The sequence below is a fragment of the Prunus mume genome, linkage group LG2, assembly GCF_029339155.1.
Source record: "Prunus mume cultivar Tortuosa linkage group LG2, ASM2933915v1, whole genome shotgun sequence".
NCBI classification, from domain to species: Eukaryota; Viridiplantae; Streptophyta; class Magnoliopsida; order Rosales; family Rosaceae; genus Prunus; species Prunus mume.
In genome coordinates, this window is record NC_142699.1 from 13,591,098 (window position 1) to 13,613,564 (window position 22,467).

The window sequence follows — 22,467 nt, forward strand, 5'->3', positions numbered from 1 at the left end:
TCAAAAGTATTTCTTAAAATATTAATTATCTTATAGAAAATAATCCTCCACCATTGGTCCTGCATCAATTATCATGTCCCAAGAAGTAAATACTTGAGATAAGCAATGTTTGGCAGGTTTGACACTGCCATAAATGTTAGGTTTTTACGAGATCATGCTCTGTGCCAAAGCCAAGGGTGCTCTGTTAGGTCATCTCTACCTATTCGAGATCTCAGTGCCTCACATAACTTTGGCTTCCTTGGTTGACAAATATGACCATCTTCACCGGTTGGCATCCACTCTTCTCTGTGATAAGTGAGTGAGATAAAGAGGCTAGGGTAAGTACTTGAACAACTTTGGCCCTATGGTCCATACTGGCAAAAAACTGCCATCGCTCGAGGACGAGGCTCGAGCTCTTTCATTGGGTGCTTAAAGCAGCTGTTCATTGAAGCAAGAGAAAAGAAGGGTATGGGGAGCTGTGGAGCTTGGTTTGAGGTTTGACTCTAAATGCTGTTCTGGAAAGAGATGTTTTATGAATGGGGGTTTGAGTGAGGAGGAGGCAAGGCGGAGGCAAAAAGCCATTGGGTGGGATTGTTTGTGTTGGGAGATGCTGTTCTTAGTTGGTTGGATTTGGGTGGACAACAGAAGGCCATGAAGAGAACTGCCGAAGAACTGGACAGTATTGTTTTGGAATGGTTGGAGGAGCACAAGCAGAAAATAACTAAAGGAAAAGATCAAGATTTCATGGATGTCATGCTTTCAGCCATCGATGGAGCAGATATTGCTGGCTTTGATGCTGATACCATTATCAAAGCAACATGTTTGGTACATATATAAATATGTTTTTTTTTTTTTACTACAACGATCTTTGTCCGTCTTATTTAAACTCAGCGCCTCATTCAACGGAGTGGAGACTGGATGTTGCTAAACCAAATGGTCATAGGATAAATTTATTTTATTAATCACAAAAATTTTGATTATGCAGGCTATGATTTCTGGAGGGAGTGACACAACCAGGGTGACCCTGACGTGGACACTCTCTTTGCTTTTGAACAACTGCCAAAGTTTGAAGAAAGTTTATGAAGAACTTGATCAGCATGTTGGCAAAGGAAGACAGCTAAATGAGTCAGATATAAATAATCTGGTGTACCTGCAGGCCACTGTTAAAGAAGCAATGCGTTTATGCCCACCTGGACCACTCTCATTCCAAAGGGAATTCACAGAGGACTGTACTGTAGGAGGGTACCATGTTCCAAAAGGCACGTGGCTGTTAGTGAACTTGTGGAAGATCCAAACTGACCCACGGGTTTGGGCCGACCCGATGGAGTTCAAGCCAGAGAGATTTCTGACCACCCATAAGGATGTTGATGTTCGGGGTCAGCAATTTGAGCTCATGCCGTTTGGTAGTGGTAGAAGAGCATGCCCTGGGATAAATCTTGGCCTTCAAACAACGCTTTTAATTTTAGTTTTCTTCATTGGTTTGATGTCACGACCCGAGGAAATGCACCAGTTGATATGACCGGAAGCGCTGGACTTACGAACATGAAACTCACTCCTCTTGATGTCCTTGTTAAACCACGCTTGTCTCCAAATCTTTATGAATAAGTTCAGAATTGAGAACTTAGGTATACATATGAAAATAAATGCTACGATATGAAAAGTACATATGCATATGTTCATGTTCTGAATGTATTAATCTAAAAAGTTTGGCTTTACTAAATCTATCTTCTACTTATACCCAATGAGCTTGATGCGTTTCCTCTAGTTTTGACAAATGGGTTCCACTTTTAAGTTAACATACATGCACGATCGAAATAGTAATAGATGAACAAGAAGAAAATTAATCAAGAGAGAACAAGACAGGACCAGCCTTCCCATGGCAAAACATATAGCGCTAGGGAAAGCTGATTGATAATTTAATTGCCGAGCTCAAGAAAGGCAAAAGTGAAAGTGCTTATTGCAAAAGCAATTTTGGCAGGATATAGGACTGCTTAATATTAGGTTGATGTTATCTTCTGGAGAAATGAAAAAAACAGAGTCTCGGATAAGTTTAAATATATATTTTTTTTGTTCAAAAGGAGATAAGTTTAAATACTTTTTTTTTGGTGAAAGGAGATAAGTTGAAGTATTAAACGGTGCAAAAGATAATCTTCAATCATGAAGGTTATTTCCTCACCTCAGGGGTACTTTTCCCAATTGCAGCGATGACGTCAACTTCGATTAAAATAACCCATTTTCTTGTCTGATCAGAATTTTCCAAAGTAGTGACAGCAAATTCGCAGTTTGCTTTCCTACGCATCAATTATTATATTGAAATGAGTCAAATGTATTTCTGAAAATACGAATTATCTTATAGAAAATAATCCTCATTGGCCCTCTTTCAAAACAAACTTATGAACGCTGACCTGAATGTCCCACGAAGAAAAAACACTGATATCGACTATAAATAAGAACTACTGCATGAATGACAGCTCCCCTCAACCTTCCCTCTGCAACAATGGAGTCGTATCTCCCATGCCTAAACACTGCCATAGCTGGAATCCTAGCCATACTTTTATTTTCTTACTTTATCATAAAGAGATCAAGCTCAGCTGCCAAAGCCAAGGGTCCTAAACTACCAAAAGTTGCAGGCGGGTGGCCTCTGTTAGGTCATCTTGGCCTATTCGGAGGATCACAGCTTCCTCACATAGCTTTGGCTTCCTTGGTTGACAAGTATGGACCAGCCTTCACCATCAACATTGGTATCCACTCTGCTCTGGTGATAAGTACTTGGGAGGTGGCCAAGGACTGCTTCACCACAAACGACATGGTTGTTTCCTCCCGTCCGGCTACGCTAGCAGCTAAGCACTTGGGCTACAACTTTGCCATGTTCGGGTTTTCCCCCTACGGTCCATACTGGCGTGAAATGCGCAAGCTCACATCCCTCGAGCTACTCTCAAACCGCAGGCTCGAGCTGCTGAAAAAAGTTCGAGTATCAGAAGTGGAGATGAGTTTGAAAGAGCTGTACACTTTATGGATCAAAAGAAAAGAAAGCTCGGGGGAGCGTTTAGTGGAGATGAAGCGGTGGTTTGGGGATTTGACTCTAAATGTGATTTTTAGGATGGTTGCTGGCAAGAGATGCTTTATGAATGGGAATTTGAGTGAGGAGAAGGAGGCAAGGCGGTGGCAAAAAGCCATGAGAGAGTTCTTTCGTTTGGCTGGATTGTTTGTGTTGGGAGATGCTGTTCCTTGGCTTAGTTGGTTGGATTTGGGTGGACAGCAGAAGGCCATGAAGAAAAATGCCAAAGAATTGGACAGTATTGTTGCGGAATGGTTGGAGGAGCACAAGCAGAAAATAACTGAAGGAAAAGATCAAGATTTCATGGATGTGATGCTTTCAGCCATCAATGGAACAGATGTTGCTGGCTACGATGCTGATACCGTCATCAAAGCAACATGTTTGGTATATATGTTAATTTATTTTAATTTTTACTACAACGACCTTTGTCCGTCATATTTCAACTTAGCACCTGGTCCAACAAAGTCGATACTGGATGCTGCTTAACCAAATGGTCATTGGCTAAATTTGTTTTAATAATCACCAAAATTTTGATTGTGCAGATTTTGATTGCTGGAGGGAGTGACACAACCATGGTGACCCTGACCTGGGCACTCTCTTTGCTTTTGAACAACCGCCAAGTTTTGAAGAAAGTTTATGAAGAACTTGATCAGTATGTTGGCAAAGGAAGGCTGCTGGAGGAGTCAGATATAAATAATTTGGTGTACCTGCAGGCCACTGTTAAAGAAGCAATGCGTTTATGCCCAGCTGGACCACTCTCAGGCCAGAGGGAGTTCACAGAAGACTGTACCATAGGAGGGTACCATGTTCCAAAAGGCACGTGGCTGCTAGTGAACCTGTGGAAGATCCAAACTGATCCACGGGTTTGGGCCGACCCGATGGAGTTCAAGCCAGAGAGATTTCTTACTACCCATAAGGATGTTGATGTTCGGGGTCAGCAATTTGAGCTCATGCCGTTTGGTAGTGGTAGAAGAGCATGCCCTGGGATAAGTTTTGGCCTTCAGATGACACTTTTAACTTTGGCTAGTTTTCTTCATTCGTTTGATGTCGCGACTCAAGAAAACGCACCAGTTGATATGACTGGAAGTATTGGACTTACGAACATAAAACTGACTCCTCTTGATGTCCTCATCAAACCACGCTTGTCTCCTAATTTGTATGATTAAATAGTTGAGAGTGAGAATTTAGCTATATGTGAGAATAAAATGTACATATGCAATGTATGTTGTGAACGTATTAAACTAAACAGTTCCAGTTTATAAATTCCTCTACTTTTGACAAATGCTATTCTTGGAAAGGAATAGACTACTAGTTCAGGATCATGGGATCCTTTTCTATCAGATAGGAAGGGTTGTTGCACAAAATGTACTTATAAGTAATTGCTCCATAGATCCTATATCTAGAAGTTATGTATGGGAAATAAATTTGTCGATTTTTGAGCCATGGTCTGTGTCTCGTAGCAGTAGCAAACAAATTAGATACATAGTTTTTCATGTGATACATAGTTTTTCATGTGAGGCTGCCCACCACACTCCATTACCAATTTACCATCACCATGCATGCGTATGGAAATGAAGCAGGTAAAGTTGGGAAGCAGACATCACCCCGTTAACCAGTGAAAATCATTTTTTTGCTGCCGATAAGTTGAACTAATAAAATTAAGTTGCAAAATGGAAATGAAGCAGGTGAGTCCAAATTAATGACATTAGGATCCTTCCAAGTATAAAAAATACAATGATATGACCAGAAATCTCTCTCGCTCTTCAAGTTATGCAACTTACCTTGGGTTTGAAATCAGAACAAAAGATGATTAACTAGTTGATATGTGTTAGGTTTCTAGATACAAACCAATAACTAGGCAACCCCGCCGATTGGATACTTGTTTTTATCACTCAGAATTAGAAAAAAGGAAATCGTATCTTAATTATTACCTATTGAAGATTAAGGTCCAACCATTTGATATTATTAAATATTAAGTTAATCGAATGTTCATAGTGAACTAAGCTTTTAGTCTTTGAGATTGAGACGCATACCTACGAATGTGGAAAGTAACATCCACAAAACCATTTTTATCCCAAAAAATATTTTATACCCCAATAAAAAAACTCGGTTGATTGTTCAATAATTAGACTTTTCTACCACGTGGCGTTAGTTTGAATAATCTTCACGGCATGCTATACTAGGGGACAAACTAAACGCATTGTTTTTCAGATGTGGCTGCCGTGCGTGCCGTGCGGTGCCATCCGTTACCATCACCATCCGCTGTGGAAATTTGGAGCTTAGCTCACTTTGCAGAAGTACCTTGAGTCGCCTGAAATGCATACGTCACCCTTCATTATATAATTTGACTAACTCTTTCAACTTTGTCCGGCTGAGCACTAGTTAAGAGTCAAAATATAGTCATATGATAATGTTACTTCTGACGGGATCAATGCATTACTTTCTTAGCGTAGAATTTTATCCATAAAAATAATACTATGTTATATCCTCAGGAGGTGGTATCGATATACATGAGCATAGATATCACGCCTATATAATGTGTGACAGGGCTTTCATTCTCTGGCTTTCTAAGTTTCCAATTTCCAATTAGTTTCAATGGATTATTCTCTCCCTTATGTAAACTCTATCACTGCTTTTTTATTTACAATCATCATCGTTTCCTATTACTTCTCACGCAGATGGAGACCTGCCAAATTAACCCCAACCGAAGCCAAGGGTGCATGGCCGATATTTGGCCACCTTCCCTTGCTAGGAGGATCCACACCTCCTCACATCAAATTGGCAGCCATGGCTGACAAGTACGGGCCTCTCTTCACCATCCGCCTCGGCGTCTATCCATCTCTGGTGATAAGCAGCAGTGAGATCGCAAAAGAATGCTTCACAACCAATGATTTGGCCTTAAGCTCGCGTCCAAAGCTCGCGGTTGTGGATCACATTGGCTATAACTACGCTATGTTTGGGTTTGCACCCTCCGGACCCTTCTGGCGAGAGATGCGCAAGATTACCACCTTGCAGCTGCTCTCGAACCGAAGGCTTGAGCTGCTCAGACACATTCGAGTCTCTGAAGTGACAACTTTCTTGCAAGAATTGTACAAAACATGGAGCACCGCGGAGAAGAGGGAGAGCAATAATAGAGACGGGGTTTTGGTGGAGTTGAAGCAGTGGTTTGGGGACATGACCTTGAACGTGATTCTTAGAATGGTGGCCGGAAAGCGTTATTCGGTTGCGGCCGATGAGGATGAGAAGACAGAAGCACGTAGGGTTCAGAGTGCATTGAAGGAGTTTTTTTATTATGTGGGGCTGTTTGTGTTGGGTGATGCGGTGCCTTATCTTCGGTGGTTGGACTTGGGTGGGCATGAGAAGGCGATGAAGAAGATTGCCAAAGAACTGGACGCCATCGTTGGAGGGTGGGTTGAAGAGCACAAGAGAAGGAGGGCAAGAGGTGATGCTAAAGGGGAACCAGACTTCATAGACGCCATGCTTTCTGTGCTTGATGGTGCAGACCTAGGCGGTTTTGATGCTGACACAGTCAACAAAGCCACAAGCTTGGTAATCAAACATATGCCTAGCTTAATCTATATAATTTAGCTTTATATAAATAATTAATCAAATAAATTGTACTTTTGCAGAATATGATTGCAGGAGCTAGCGATACGACCATGGTCACATTAACATGGGCAATATCACTATTATTGAACAACCCTCACATGCTTAAAAGAGCTCAAACCGAACTGGACACTGAAATAGGCAGACAAAGAGTTGTGAGTGAGTCAGATATAAGCAAGCTGGTCTACATCCAAGCCATAGTGAAAGAAACGCTGCGTTTGTACCCTGCAGCACCATTATCTGGACCACGAGAGTTCACCAAGGACTGCACCATAGGCGGCTACCATGTCTCAAAGGGCACCCGGTTGATCACGAACCTTTGGAAGATCCAAACCGACCCGAGAATATGGCCCGATCCATTGGAATTCAAGCCGGAGAGGTTTCTGACCACCCAGAAGGATGTTGATGTTAAGGGATTGCACTTTGAGTTAATTCCGTTTGGAAGTGGGAGAAGAGCATGCCCTGGCTTGGCATTTGCCCTTCAAATGGTGCAATTTACTTTGGCTAGTTTTGTGCATGCGTTTGAAATCTCCAACCCCTCGAGTGCACCGATTGATATGACTGAGAGCTTTGGACTGACAAACGTCAAGGCGACCCCTCTTCAGGTTCTCATCAAACCTCGTTTGCCCTCTCAACTTTATGGATAAAATGATAAAACAAGGATTTTTATTTAATTAATGTATGTATTTACTCTCAACGTTGCTATCCTAAATTATAGTTCGTAGTTATATATATATATATATATATATAGATATATATTTTTTTCTTCTTCAATATAATGTTGTTTGTCCCTGTATTGTTGGTCTCTTAATCATAGGTGATCAGGTAGATAATCAAGCCCAAGTAGCTATTATTTTAAATACAAATTTATAAATAAACCCAATCCTAGACATGTATTTATAAAAAAACCCAAGCACTATTTAAACATAGAAACACACCCAAAATCAACCCCAAAGTCAACTTTTTGGGTGTGTTTATAAATGGGTTTTGAGTGTGTGTAATGATGGGTTTTGGGTGTGTTTATAAAGTGTTTTGGGTGTTGGGTTTTTTTATAATTTCAACCTCCATTTTGGGTGTTTTAGTGAAACTCCCTTTAAATTAGAGCACAACTGCAGAGAATATTCATACTACACTCTAATCAATGTAGCACCCACGATCAGCAGCCACGTCAACCATATTCTGCTTGATTTCCCATGCAGAACTAATACTAATACAATGTAGCTGTTGTGAGTAGCAATTAGATTGAACGAAAAAAACCAGTAAGGAGCACCACATCACTGTAAGCGACTGCCTAAAGTTAAATACAAGTAAACAGAGGGAGGTTCACGGAAAATATCAACGCTTCACGGAAAATATCAATGCTTCACATATCAACGCTTCACGGAAAATATGCTTCTCATGAATCTGCATTTTGCAGCAATTGATAATACTAAAGAGAGGTGTGTTGACACAATAGGACTTTTTAACAAAGCCACAACAGAAGTAGCATCACACTCAATCTCTACTCTGCGAAATCCAACATCCCAAGCCATATTAAACCCCCAAAAAATCCCCCATAACTCAGCCTCAATGATGGAACCATAGCCTAGATTCACATAGAAACCCTTGATCCAACTCCCACAAGACTCTTAAAAAACTCCCAGCCCCAATAAGACCAGAGGAATTAATTTTGCTACCATCAGTGTTGACTTTACAAACACCAGGAAGAGGGGCCATCCAATGGAGATGAACAACACTACGCTCAGGGAGAAAAGCCATTGGATTGCAAGCTGAAAACCACTCCAAAGCACACTGATAAATCATCAAATGAGTTCAGCAGGCAAAATTTTTTTTTGATAAAAAACCACTTTACATCTCCATTTCCAAATAAAGCAGAGAAAGATAGCAAAAGCCAAATACTAGGGCAGGCCATGGACAACAAACCTCTTAGATTTCAAGTTATGCAGCAGCCATTCATCATAATCATCCCTCAACTGACCAGCTTCCACTCTCACAAACCCAAGTCTATTCCAAATCGCAAGAGTGGCAGTACAATCCTTAAAGAGATGAGCACAAGATTCCAAAGGACAGTCACATCTAGGACAACCAGCAACATTAGTGAGCACATTTTAACTAAGTAATTGATGAGTTTATTAAGTAATTGATGGTTATGTAATAGTTGTTAAATATGTTGAGTAACACAAAATGTTTTCGACTTGTTTAGTGATTCAATTACTCATGTAATATATGTGACAATTACTCATTTGTGGCAATAATATTTAAATATTTATCTTTTAATGATATTTTATTATTGTATTAATACAACATGTTCGGAGATAATGTTCATACTCTTGGTGATATTTTTTACGAAAAGAAAAAAAAACTATTTCCGACCATGACCTTTTGTCGGAAATAGACATACAACTACTTCCGACAAAAAGTAGCTGGCTGGAAATATACAAGCAATTCTAATAATACCAAAATGCGCCCTCGAAACTAGTTGATTATTATCAAGAAGAACTAGTTCCCATTGGAAATAACTGACTATTTCCGAGGGCATAATCAACCCCTTAGAAATAACCATGGCATTTCTGACAACAATGACTTTTATTCGTAATACAACGAGCGCCAAGGCTTCCTGCAAAAAAAAAGAAAAAAAAATTGTATTTCAGACATACTTTGAGACTTTTTTTTTTGATACTATCACTGTCGGAAATAAAATGCATCATGGTGACATACTTCTGATGGTCCACATTTTTTAGTTAGAAAAAACACATTTTTTCAATCATATATCACACGCCACTAGGAAAAATTGGAAAGGTCTTAAAATCTTCAATCTTCCACAACAGTGTAGTTCTGACGGGATTTCAACTTAGGCTGTCTTGACTTGCAAGTATAGAGCAGTTGGTTTGGTAGAAAATTATGAAACTTTGAAACAATGATCTTCAATGTCTTAACTTTCATCTCCAGTTGGCCTTGTGCTAAAATTCATTCAAAAAGTCTATTTTCAGGCGAAATCCTTCCAAGAGCGCAGAATAATTGAAAATAAGGAAAGTAAGGTAATAATGCTCTTTTTAATTAATTTTTCCTAAAAAAACCAAATATAAAAGGTTTAAAAATATAGGAAATAATGCACTTATCAAACTACCTCAAACCTATCTTTTGCTAGTCCTCGAGCAAAATTAGAAAAAAAAAGGAACCAAAATAGAAACTAACTAAACCACTTTCGCAGGTAAACTCGATGGCACTTAGCATGTGCCACAAGCCGTTAAACCTCTAGGTGTCCCTAGTAGGAGGAGTTGTGTCTCCTGAGGGTTTACCAGTCACTATACCTACAAACTTTTTACTACAAAACAAAGTTGTTAAAGGCACCACTTTAAACAAGCTAAAAAAAACCAATGCATGTCAATCATATTTGCATCACTAAAGCTATGGCACTTTGAGTATGTTGCATCTTGGTGTAACGTGTAATACCAAAAGTCATAACATCAAAGCTTAAATACAACCACACCCAAACGCCATGAAATTATTTCGCCTTGACTCTAATCCTCACTGGATATCATTCTATAATTTTTCTCTCCAAATCCTAGGCTTACACTCAAATGTCACATATGTGTATGAAGTTATGTAATGGAAATCAAAATTTTAACACATATGCTTAGCTTGAAGAATGGCAATTTCTGAAAATAATGTTTCATGAAAAGAATCAAATATTAAGAACTAGAGTACATACCTCATCTCCAAGCAAGATTTTCCAAAAGATCAGTTAGGTCTTCTACTTATATTATAATGAAATGCTAGGCTCGAGTTAAGAAAGAAAGGAAATGAATTACAAAAACTTAGGACATACCAAAGCATTATTCATGATCACATACACGGTCCGCTTCTTTTGAACATTTTGTAATACTTATCGCCCAGGAATTGTGCATCTTTCCTATTCTGTTTGAAGTAATTTAATTTGACCTTTTATTCTTTTGAATTGCAAAATACTTTTCTTTTCTTTTCTTCAATATTTTTTTTTCTTTTTGCAATTTTACACAAACACCTTGGTACATGCCAATTCTTTGGTGTAGAACTCAACTTTCTTATTTTCATCACTTTGGCACATCCTAAGCTATAAGTTATGGCTTAGAAACAGGTTATATAGGTTAAAGATAATAAGGGTAAGAAAGGTTAAATGTTTGGTTACAAAGGGGTTGATGACGCACACAAAAGGGTAGGGTGAAAGGTCTTTTAGTGGGTGAAAACATGCATAGCATAACATCATCTCTTTAATGATCCATCTAACTTGGAAGTGACGTACCTACAAAAATAAGAAAATTCTTTAGTATCCAATACAAACTTAATGAGAGTAACCTAATTAAGAACAAAATCGAAGAGTGTTTAAGAGTAGAAACAATAAAACCCCTCTCAAAGAATGGCTTTTGGCTCAATATCTCACATGGGTAGTCTCCACTAATATTCCATAGTCATTTGAGCATAGCAACTTTGTCCACCAAAACATTATGAGTATGGTATTGTGAAATGTAAAGATTATAATGCAATAACCATTCATGGCAACACGTTAGTAAAGCATTCATGATCAAAACGTGGCATACACATCTCTATTAGCAAGAAAAAGTAATAGCTTTAACTAGAATTCACATTTCGGAAAAACTGCTTCTTTTCAATTTCGACCTCAGATCAATTTTCAACAATTAACTCTTAAAGTACTGCATGGATTTTGACAAGCCTTATATGCCAAGAAAATAGACAAACAAACACACAACTTTTCTTTAGACAAAATACCCAAAAAAAAAAAAACATATTAAAACGGCATGAAAACTGCGTTAAAGGCAGAAAACAGATCTGAGTTGCAGAAAAATTCTAGTTCCAAACCCTTGTTCAGAAAAAAAGCTGTAGCTCCCAAACGAAAAGTCAGAAAATGATCCTTATATGATTGGATTCCGCACGAAGAACTGAAGAAGGCAACATGGGCCAAATCTTTAAATACATTACAGATGAAAACATTTTCAATGAAACATAAACACTAATGTTTTGCACGACTCGAAAAAGACTAAAAAGGATAAAATAAAATAAAATAAAACGATTGTTACCCACCTCAAACCTAAACCAAATATTGCCCTCAATGTTTAAAAAATATATATATATAAGGAAGGACAAAGAATAGTAAAAGCAATGAACGCGGGGAACACACAACCAAAAATTAAAAAGATAAGGAACGAAGGTACCTAGTTGGGTTGCCTCCTAACAAACACTTAGTTCAGAGTCAATAGCCTAACTTTCAAATATGTTATTTGGGATTATTGAGGAGGACGTTGGTCTCATCCTTAGAAATGCGGATGCCACATGTGGTTTCAATAGATGGCCTTTGACTTTGAAGGTTGTATTGTCATGATCATTCTTGATATGCTTGCCATGCCACTTCTTTGTATGGTCCTCGTAAATTCTCGCACTCTCATATGATTTATTCTGAAGTTCTTCTAACTCATTCCTTCCTGGGTCGTATGGTTTTGGTTCATCCAAGTATAAGGTAGGTTCAGCAACCCTTGGTTTTTTAGCTTTGGAGGTGGTGGAATGTACCAATGGATGGCTCGAAGTCTCATTTTCATTCGCTTTTCCATGAAATGTTATTGGTTTAAAAACTTTGAATGTCGCTTTTTCATTCCCAACTCTCATAGTTAGTAACCCTTCTTCCACGTCAATAAGAGTTTTAGTCTAGTAAACAGGAATGGACTGTCCAAAATTAGATGTGTCTCAGTATGTTCTTCCATATCCAAAACCAGAAAATCAGCCAGAAATATGAGGGTATTGACCTTTACTAGAACATCTTCAATAATTCCATCAGGATATGTGATTAATTTGTCCGCCATCTGCAAAAAAAAACAATAGTAGGTTTAATTTCACCAATACTAATCTTTTTAACAATAGATAAAGGTAGTAAATTAATGCTAGAACCCAAATCACATAAAGCTTTTTCAAAGAAATTATTTCCAATAGTGCATAGAATTTTGAAACTTCTTCTATCTTTTTTCTTTGGTGGAAGCTTCCATTGCAGGATGCACTGCATTCCTCAGTCAGTTGGATTTTCTCATGATCACCAAATTTCTTTTTTTTTTTTTTGGAAAGGATGTCTTTCACGAATTTTGCATAACTTGGCATTTGTTCCAAAGCTACAGCGAATGGAATGTTGATTTGTACCTTTTTGAATGTCTCCAATAAATTAGAAGATTGCCCATATTTTATTTTCCTTCAGTCTCTGCGGAAAAGGGATCGGTGGAATATATGGCTTCAATAGAGGAGAAGGAGTCGGTATAGCAGCATAATTTTTCTTCTTTTGGGGATTTCTCAGCTTCTTCCTCTTTTTCTAAATTTTCTTTTTCCAAGTCGACTGCTGTATTCACTTGTTTTCCCAAAGTGTGATTGCCATTACTTGTTCTTGATTTTTCAGATTAATTTTGGGTTGACTTGACAATACTCCTTGATTTCTTCTACTCAATACATTAGCTAGTTGGCCTATTTGCACCTCCAAATTCTGAATAAAAGCATGCTGATTCTGAAATTGGGTTTTTATTTCAGTCAAAAATTGGGTGGTAGACATAGTCAGCTGAGTAAGTGCATCTACCAAATTTATTTTCTTCTCTTGATGCGGAAAGCCAGGTGGTGGTATTTGCACATTCTGATTATTGCTCCATGAAAAATTTGGATGGTTCGCCAACCGAGGTTGTACGTGTTGGAATAAGGATCATTCCTTTGTCAATTAGATTCTGCAACTTGATTTACTCGCTCAGAGGACTTGAATGGGTTCCTTGTAGTGCACTTAGAACTTGGATGAGGGCCTACACAAATCGCAACCAAAATTAGTATTAGTGTTCACAACATTAACACTCAAAGATTCAACTTTTTTTGTAAGGTTAGAAATTTGTGTTGTTAACAAAGCCATAGCATCGATTTCCAAGACCCCAGCCGGCTTCAGATGCACTCTTTCACTCCGTCATTGGTAACTGTTGGAGGCCAGGGTCTCCAATAGTTCAAATGCTTTGGTAGTCGTTTTTGCCATTAAAGCACCTTTCGTTGCGGCATCAACTAATGTCCTGCTTGTTTGACTCAACCCATTGTAAAAAGTCTGAACTTGAATCCAGGTTAGTAGCTCATGGTGAAGACACTTATGCAATAAATCTTTGAATCGTTCCCATGCTTCATAAAGAGGCTACTTATCATACTAAATGAACGACATAATATCTTGTCAGAATTTTACAATTTTGGTCGGAGGGATAAAATTTAGCAAGGAATTTCTTGGATGAATCATCCCAAGTACAGATGGAATCTTGTGGTTTTGACAGTAACCAAAGTTTGGCATTATCCTTTAAGGAGAAAGGGAATAGCCTTAAACGAATCGCATCATCAGTTACCCTATTGAACTTGGACGCATTACAAATTTCCAAAAATATCGCAAGATGTATATTTGGATCTTCATTAGGCATACGACAAAATATGGATGAATTTTGCAGCATGGTGATCATGGAGGGTTTAATCTCAAAATTGTTGGCTACTATAGCAGGACATCAGATCACTGAGGGAGTTGCCATTGGGATGGCAAATTCCCTCACTGCTCTTTTAGCTTCATCCGCCATAGATGGGGGGGTGTTGGAAAATTCCAATGTACTTGAAAATAAAACAGAAAAATTCAAACTAAACTCCGAATTAAAATATATTGATATTAATATAAAATAAAACAGTCCTTGGCAACAATGCCAAAAATTTGGTGTGAAATTATTGCAAGCATACAATCCACAAAAGTAATATAGAGATAAGTTAAGCGTCGTTCCCACGAATGTAATTTCTCTTTAAGTATCAATTATGATTAATGCAGAAGTTTATTTGAACAGTTAATTAGAAAAATTGATTGATTTAATTAAACTAAAATAGTTATGAAAAATAACAACTTAATTAATGATGGAATATCAAGTTTGATGAGACACTAGAGCATCCGATTTCACCATAACCAATTCCAATTAATTCTTATTGCCAATTAACCTTAATTACTACCCATGTTGACAGTTGGTTTCTCCTAATTAATTCGATATCCCCTCTCGGGCTCAAGCAAAAGTATTCTTAATTAACAACCTATTCTTTCTTGAGCAACAAATTTAGAAAATTAAGAACCCATTAAGTTTTATGAGAACCTGTAAGAAAACTGCATGAGTCATGTTAGTCTCTCTCGAGCACTCATTCAAGACATGATATTTGCTACATCATAGCCCTAGGAAGAGAAATTAATTCATGACAAAAGAAAAGATAAAAAAGAGGATTGTTGTCATAAGACTGATTTGGCAGATGAATTTGATCTCTGGATTCTCCACAGCAACACTTTCGTAAGCTCCAAAAGCATCGCGGCAGCAACTCTTGGCTCTCTCTTTGATATATTTGTGGGTGTATTGAAATATGGTGAAAAGTCTGGTTGAAAAGATTAGAGTGACCTTACATAGTTTAAAACAACTAAACCCTACTCTAAAAAGGTCGGCAAAACTCTCCTAAAGAAAAACAAAATCCTAAACAATTAAGGAAACAAACTAGGAAAGAATCATTTTTTGACTTGGAAACACATCAGCCAAACTTGCACAGATTCAAATCTTCAATCTTCCACAGCAGTGCAGTTTTGACAGGATTTCAACTGAGGTTGTCTTTGCTTGCAAGTCTGGAGCATTTGGCTTGGTAGAAAATTATGAAAATTTAACATAATGATCTTCAATATCTTAACTTTCTTCTCCAATTGGCCTTGTGCTAAAATTCATTCGAAAAGTCGATTTTCAGTCAAAATCCTTCCAAGAAAGCAAAATAGCTGAAAATAAGGAAAGTAAGGTAATAATACTCTTTTTAATTAACTTTTCCTACAAAAATCAAATATAAAAGGTATAAAAATATAGAAAATAATGCACTTATCAACATGGTATAAACATCATACATGTGTATAATCTTATCTTACTTGATGGTCCAACCTCTTGATATAAACCTACAAAATGAGATGGACAAATGCTACTCTTGGAAAGGAATAGTCTACTGGAAGTTCCGTACGGGAAATAAATTTGTCGATTTTTGAGCAACGGTCTGTGTCTCGTTGTAGTAGCAAACAAATTAGATACATAGTTTTTCATGTGAGGCTGCCCACCACCCTCCATTAGCAATTTACCATCATCATGCATGCGTATGGAAATGAAGCAGGTAAAGTTGGGAAGCAGACATCGCCCCTTTAACCAGTGAAAATCATTTTTTTGCTGCCGATAAGTTGAACCAATAAAATTAAGTTGCAAAATGGAAATGAAGTAGGTGAGTCCAAATTAATGACATTAGGATCCTTCCAAGTATAACAAATACAATGATATGACCAGGAATCTCTCTCGCTTTTCAAGTCATGCAACTTACTTTGGGTTTGAAATCAGAACAAAAGATGATTAATCATTTCATATGTGTGAGGCTTCTGGGTACAAACCAATATAACAAGGCAACCCTGCCCACTGGAGATATAAATCTGCAAAATGACATGGACGGATGTTAAGCTGGGATAAGAATTGAATTTTCAACCGCAGCCAATGGCGGACTCAGAAAATTTTCAGAGAAGGGGCAATTTTTAAAAGACTAAAAATTTGAAAACAAAATTTAGACAACTATTATCTTTAGAATTTAAACAATACTAATGTCACTCATAATTGATGAAAAAAATAACAGTACAAACAAAACATGGAAACCTCTTTGAGACATTTAGTTGAATACATAGCAGGCGCTAGCTAAAATTTTAAACGGTGAGGAGTATGTTTTTTGAGGCATCAATTGTTTTGACAAGAAAAATTTATAAATTTACTAATTAATATTGACCCATAATAATGAGTATAATGTAATTAGATATACGTACTTATTCATCTAAGCAGAATAAGCAATCCCAAAATATAAAAGTGAGAAATAATAACCTATAAAAGCCACAAGAAATATTACCTCATAAAATATATCTTCAAGACTAACCCATCAGCACTTAAATTTGCACTGAAGAAATCTTCGAGAGATTTGGGTTGTGGGTTTTCTAGATGGAAGGGAACCCTAATTTACTCACATGGTTAATTGATTATGGGATAACTAAAACGTTTTTTGAGCTGGAGGATAATAAAATGGTTAAAGTGGTAATTTGCCGAAAGTCAGAATTGCATCAATTAATACTCCCCGTTTCATTAAACACCTTTTGAGTTGGAGGATAACAAAGACGACGTCGTTTGCGCTGCAAAAAATTGAAAACAGAAAGCCCAAGTCATCTTCCTCGTTTTGAAACCCCTTGCAACACACCTCGGATGCAGAACCTTGGGACCAGCAGAGGTGCATAATCTAGCCTTTTCACAGGATTTACGGCAAGGGGAGATGCAATTGCTCCTTCTTGCACCTCTGTAGGTCCGCCTGTGACCGCAGCAAACGAATCAAATACATAGTTTTTCATGTGAGGCATGGGCGGCCTTGAGGGTGTGCAAGTGGTGCCACCGCACAAGGTCCTCAATTTTTAAGGGCCCTAAAAACAATTTACGTGTATATTATGTATATTAATATTATTAGTATTATATATATAATTGAGCGTGCAGAAAAGTAACACAAAGTGTGTATTTGGTAGTGGCGAAGTCAGGATTTTATGTGTGTGGGAGCCTCTTACAAATTATAAAGAATCAAAAGTTCGAACTCACAATACATACGAAAAATAATATATATATCACATATGTCAAGAATTATATTGCTTATTGATTGCAATCATAATTGTCCTCAACAAAAGGATAGACAAATACATTTTAAGCAAGAAAAATTGTAAGAGATAGACAAAGAGTAGCGATTTAGCAAATATCTTTAAAGTTTTTTTTTCCCATTAAACCCAATAGAAAGAAAAAAATCAAAATTTCACTAACTAAAAAAAACTTTAGGTCCCTTCATGCATTCATAACCACTGGCGGATCCACAGAGGAGCAAAGAGGTGCAGCTGCACCTCTCCTCGCCGGAAACTTCCTGGGGATGTCAGAATTTGCCCCTTCGCTATTGCCCACCAATTGTTCGACTAAATGCCTCAAAGACGTTGTTTTGTTTGCTGCTGTGTTAGACTCTAAATATTTACCTTAGATTGTTGGGCTTGATCTCACGAGCATGTAGGAGAAAACGGTTCATCAATCGGAGCTCCACAACCAAAGTTATGAATTTTCGAAGTTTTTCTAGAATTAAAGTTAGAGTTGCAGAGGCTCTTCGAGGAAGAAGAAAGACTCTGCTTCTCACTTTTGATTTTTTTTTAAATGGTCCAATAGCAAGCTGACACATGTCCATTTCTAATTGGCCTAACTTAAAAAATTCATTTAAAACTCATATGTGTGCCAAAAAATTCACAAAAAATTACTCAGAACTTTTAATCACGTGTACTTTTATCTCTGACCTCCAAATCACATGTGCTTTTAGTTAGATTAATTGGTATTGACTTTTGTTAGATTAATTAAGTAATTGACATGGATTTTGTTCATATTTGATATGAATTTTGGTAAACTAATTGTGTCACTGACATGAATTTTGTTCATATTAATTGATATTCCATACAGACTGTAATCAGTTAGTAATACACGTAAAATTCTTATTTGTTTTAATTACGAATAACATTAGTATTGTTAAAATTCTAAGGGCATTTGGTTGTCTAAATTAATTTTGAATTTTTAGCCTTTTTTTTTTAACACACTACATGGATATTAGACTTGAACCTTGGACCTTGCTCGAGTCCTTTGTGATTTTTAGTCTTTTAAATCTTGCACCTCCCCTGAAAAATTCCTGAATCCGTCACTGACATACATGAAAAAATGTTTTATGTAAAAATATTGACTAAGTAGAAAAATGGTTTTTCGAAATAATCATTTTCTGAAGATAAGTTTTGGCAGATTTTATTCCTTACACATCAAATAAGAAAACTTGATTTTATGAGATTAATATAAAGTATATATTTTAATGAGCCATCATTTTTAGACTAAATCGTATTTTGCACTAAAATCGATTTTTCATATTTTGATTTGGTGGGAATTTGATTTTCTAATATTTTTATTTGAATCCAAATAGGGGGTACTTCCTTATTTACATTGTAAACTTAAGTAAATAAACTAATATAAAAATAAATGAAAGTAAAAGGACAATGACATTTACTTAAATGCTAAAAATGAAAATAAGGTAATCTGTACACCTGGAGTGCACCACCACCAACTGAGCAAAGGGACAATTTGTAGCACCTCATTATATCTTAATAGATCCGCCACAACACATGTTGGTACATATCAAAACGTAAAGTATTTGAAATAATATACATATAGAAATACATAATAGTATATTACTTTTAAAATATATAAGGAAGTAGGCTTCGCCCTTGGTATTTGGTTGAGTTGAAATTCATACCCTTGATTTTAGTAGGCAAGTTGGATTAAAGTCTATGTTGTGTCATGCAGTAGTTGTACTTTTACATTTCTACATTTTTTATTTTTTATTTATTATTGTTAACAACAGAAGAAAGAAAAAGAAAAAGGAAACACGTCAAAGAAGAGGAAAGCAATATGTACAAGCTTTTTTAAATCAAACAAAAGAATTTGGGCTGTATGTTTTCACCCATTCAAAACGAAACAAAAAAAGTTCATGTCTTCTTCCTCTTGCATTTTCTCAAATTGAAACATTAAAACTTTTATGAATGTTATTGCATACTAATAAATGATGAATTTTAATTTAATTATTAAAAAAATTGTTTTATGGTGTTTTTTTATAAATATTTTTGTATTAAATTAAGGACTCTCGTTTAAATTTCACACAAGATCCTCAAAATCTCAGCACCAACTCTGAAGTTGACCCACCATCCACCATGCATGCGTATTGAAATTATGAATGTTGATTTCATTGCACCGATGGAGAATCTGTTCACCACAGCAATTAAGCTAGCAGAAAAGGCCAAAACGGCACCGGAACTAATAAATAATGTGAGCAGGAGGCTATGCTATCTATAATCTATGTGCTACTTTTTTCGTCACTCGGAATCAGAGATAAAGAAATCGTATCTTAATTTTTACCTACTGAAAATTAAGGTCCAACCATGATATAATCAATATTAAGTTAATCGAATGTTAATATTTTCCCGAGTAGATATATACGCCAAGAAAAAAACTCGGTTGTAATGTTCAATAATTAGACTTGTCTACCACGTGGCGATGAAGTTCGAATAATCTTCACATCATGCTATACTAGAGGACAAACTAAATGCATCGTTTTTCATATGATAATGTTACTTTTGACGTGATCAATGCATTACTTCCTTGGCGTAGAATTTTATCTATTATAATAATATTCTGTTCTTTCCTCATGAGGTGGTATCGATGTACATGAGCATAGATATCACGCCTATATAATATGTGTGACAGGGCTTTCGTTCTCTAGCTTTCTAAGTTTCCAATTGCCAATTAGTTCAATGGATTATTCTCTCCCTTATGTAAACTCTATCACTGCTTTTTTATTTACAGTCATGATCGTTTCCTATTACTTCTCACGCAGATGGAGACCTGCCAAATTAGCCCCACCTGAAGCCAAGGGTGCATGGCCGATATTTGGCCACCTTCCCTTGCTAGGAGGATCCACACCTCCTCACATCACATTGGCAGCCATGGCTGACCAGTACGGGCCTCTCTTCACCATTCGCCTCGGCGTCCATCCATCTCTGGTGATAAGCAGCAGTGAGATAGCAAAAGAATGCTTCACAACCAATGACTTGGTCTTAAACTCGCGTCCAAAGCTCGCGGTTGGGAATCACATTGGCTATAACGGCGCCATGTTTGCGATTGCACCCTCCGGACCCTTCTGGCGAGAGATGCGCAAGATTACCACCTTGGAGCTGCTCTCTAACCGAAGGCTTGAGCTGCTCAGACGCATTCGAGTCTCTGAAGTGACAACTTTCTTGCAAGAATTGTACAAAACATGGAGCACCGCGGAGAAAAGGGAGACCAATAATAGCGACGGAGTTTTGGTGGAGTTGAAGCAGTGGTTTGGGGACATGACTTTGAACGTGATTCTTAGAATGGTGGCCGGAAAGCGTTATTCGGTTGCGGCCGATGAGGATGAGAAGAAAGAAGCAAGGAGGGTTCAGAGTGCATTGAGGGAGTTTTTTCATTATTGGGGGCTATTTGTGGTGGGTGATGCGGTGCCTTATCTTCGGTGGTTGGACTTGGGTGGGCATGAGAAGGCAATGAAGAAGACTGGGAAAGAACTGGACGCCATTGTCGGAGAGTGGGTTGAAGAGCACAAGCAAAGGAGGGCAAGAGGTGATGCTAAAGGGGAACCAGACTTCATAGACGCCATGCTTTCTGTGCTTGATGGTGCAGACCTAGGCGGTTTTGATGCTGACACAGTCAACAAAGCCACAATCTTGGTAATCAAACATATGCCTATAGCTTAATCTATATAATTTAGTTTAATATAAATAATTAATCAAATAAATTGTACTTTTGCAGACTATGATTTCAGGAGGTAGCGATACCACCATGGTCACATTAACATGGGCAATATCACTATTATTGAACAACCCTCACGTGCTTAAAATAGCCCAAAATGAACTGGACACTGAAATAGGCGGACAGAGAGTTGTGGGTGAGTCAGATATAAGCAAGCTGGTCTACATCCAAGCCATAGTGAAAGAAACGCTGCGTTTGTACCCAGCAGCACCATTATCTGGACCACGAGAGTTCACCGAGGACTGCACCATAGGCGGCTACCATGTCTCAAAGGGCACCCGGTTGATCACGAACCTTTGGAAGATCCAAACCGACCCGAGAATATGGCCCGATCCATTGGAATTCAAGCCAGAGAGGTTTCTGACCACCCACAGGGATGTGGATGTTAAGGGATTGCACTTTGAGTTAATTCCATTTGGAAGTGGGAGAAGAGCATGCCCTGGCTTGGCATTTGGCCTTCAAATGGTGCAATTTACGTTGGCTAATTTTGTACATGCGTTTGAAATCTCCAACCCCTCGAGTGCACCGATTGATATGACTGAGAGCTTTGGACTGACAAACGTCAAGGCGACCCCTCTTCAAGTTCTCATCAAACCTCGTTTGCCCTCTCAACTTTATGAATAAAAGGGCTTGTTCAATATGGGTCTCTACATTTTCTATTTCCCAGACATATACATATCACTCTATAAATTTATGTGTAAAACCTAATTTCAAACTGAAATGATCAGTAGGATATAAGAGGTCATAGTATTCCTATGTTTTTATATTGTTGCCACCAGACTTTGTATTTTATTTATAATTTATTTCAAGCATTTTATTAATTGTCGTAAGTGTAATTTATACTCCCTATTAATAGCATATCAATTACCCTATTTCTTTTGGTTGCCATTCTCTCTAACATATCGCCCCTTAAAATCGTAAACCAAAAAAAAATTATATGTAAATTACATATCCAATAATGTACCTATGAAAAATATAAATATAAATATATACGTATAAAAATATAGGTATATTATTTACCAAATTTTTTTTATAAAAAAACTAGGTCAGTTACTTTGTAATTAAAATTTTCATACATTTTTCACAAATTAAAAATAGGTGCACAATAATTTATAGAAAATATAGGTACATTATTTACCCATAGGTAAAAATACCTATAAATGCGTATAGGTAAATTATTTACCCATAGTTTTTTTTTTTTTTTTTTTGCTAAGGATTTATCTTAGTTTTTATATATATTAATTTACCTACCTAGAGGCATAGGTAGCTAAAAAAGTACCACCTTAGTTAGTTGTATATTAATTTACCTACCTA

At 37.2% G+C, this 22,467-nt stretch overlaps 4 protein-coding genes and 1 non-coding gene across 5 annotated transcripts; all 5 read left to right on the forward strand.

The window, feature by feature from the left end:
- The first annotated feature begins 251 nt into the window (after positions 1-251).
- LOC107880105 (flavonoid-6-hydroxylase-like) lies at positions 252-1,721 on the forward strand. The gene is given in 4 exon segments (XM_089044411.1): positions 252-294; positions 536-804; positions 965-1,454; positions 1,457-1,721. Coding segments are annotated over 4 exon segments (930 nt in total). The 3' UTR covers positions 1,585-1,721.
- A 666-nt stretch (positions 1,722-2,387) lies between these two features.
- LOC103320923 (cytochrome P450 CYP82D47-like) lies at positions 2,388-4,480 on the forward strand. The gene is made up of 2 exons (XM_016791514.2): positions 2,388-3,421; positions 3,580-4,480. Exons 1-2 carry the CDS (start codon positions 2,444-2,446, stop codon positions 4,201-4,203), a joined length of 1,602 nt encoding a protein of 533 aa, XP_016647000.2. The 5' UTR covers positions 2,388-2,443; the 3' UTR covers positions 4,204-4,480.
- A 1,040-nt stretch (positions 4,481-5,520) lies between these two features.
- Positions 5,521-7,439, forward strand: LOC148919677 (strychnine-10-hydroxylase-like). The gene is made up of 2 exons (XM_089046806.1): positions 5,521-6,586; positions 6,667-7,439. Exons 1-2 carry the CDS (start codon positions 5,633-5,635, stop codon positions 7,288-7,290), a joined length of 1,578 nt encoding a protein of 525 aa, XP_088902932.1. The 5' UTR covers positions 5,521-5,632; the 3' UTR covers positions 7,291-7,439.
- Positions 7,440-13,770: 6,331 nt separating this feature from the next.
- Positions 13,771-13,877, forward strand: LOC148919678 (small nucleolar RNA R71). The gene has a single exon (XR_016124828.1). It is a non-coding gene; the product is annotated as a small nucleolar RNA R71 (small nucleolar RNA).
- Positions 13,878-20,090: 6,213 nt separating this feature from the next.
- Positions 20,091-22,025, forward strand: LOC103320925 (strychnine-10-hydroxylase-like). The gene is made up of 2 exons (XM_089046807.1): positions 20,091-21,071; positions 21,154-22,025. The coding sequence occupies exons 1-2, from the start codon at positions 20,118-20,120 to the stop codon at positions 21,775-21,777; spliced, it is 1,578 nt and encodes a 525-aa protein (XP_088902933.1). The 5' UTR covers positions 20,091-20,117; the 3' UTR covers positions 21,778-22,025.
- Positions 22,026-22,467: the final 442 nt, after the last annotated feature.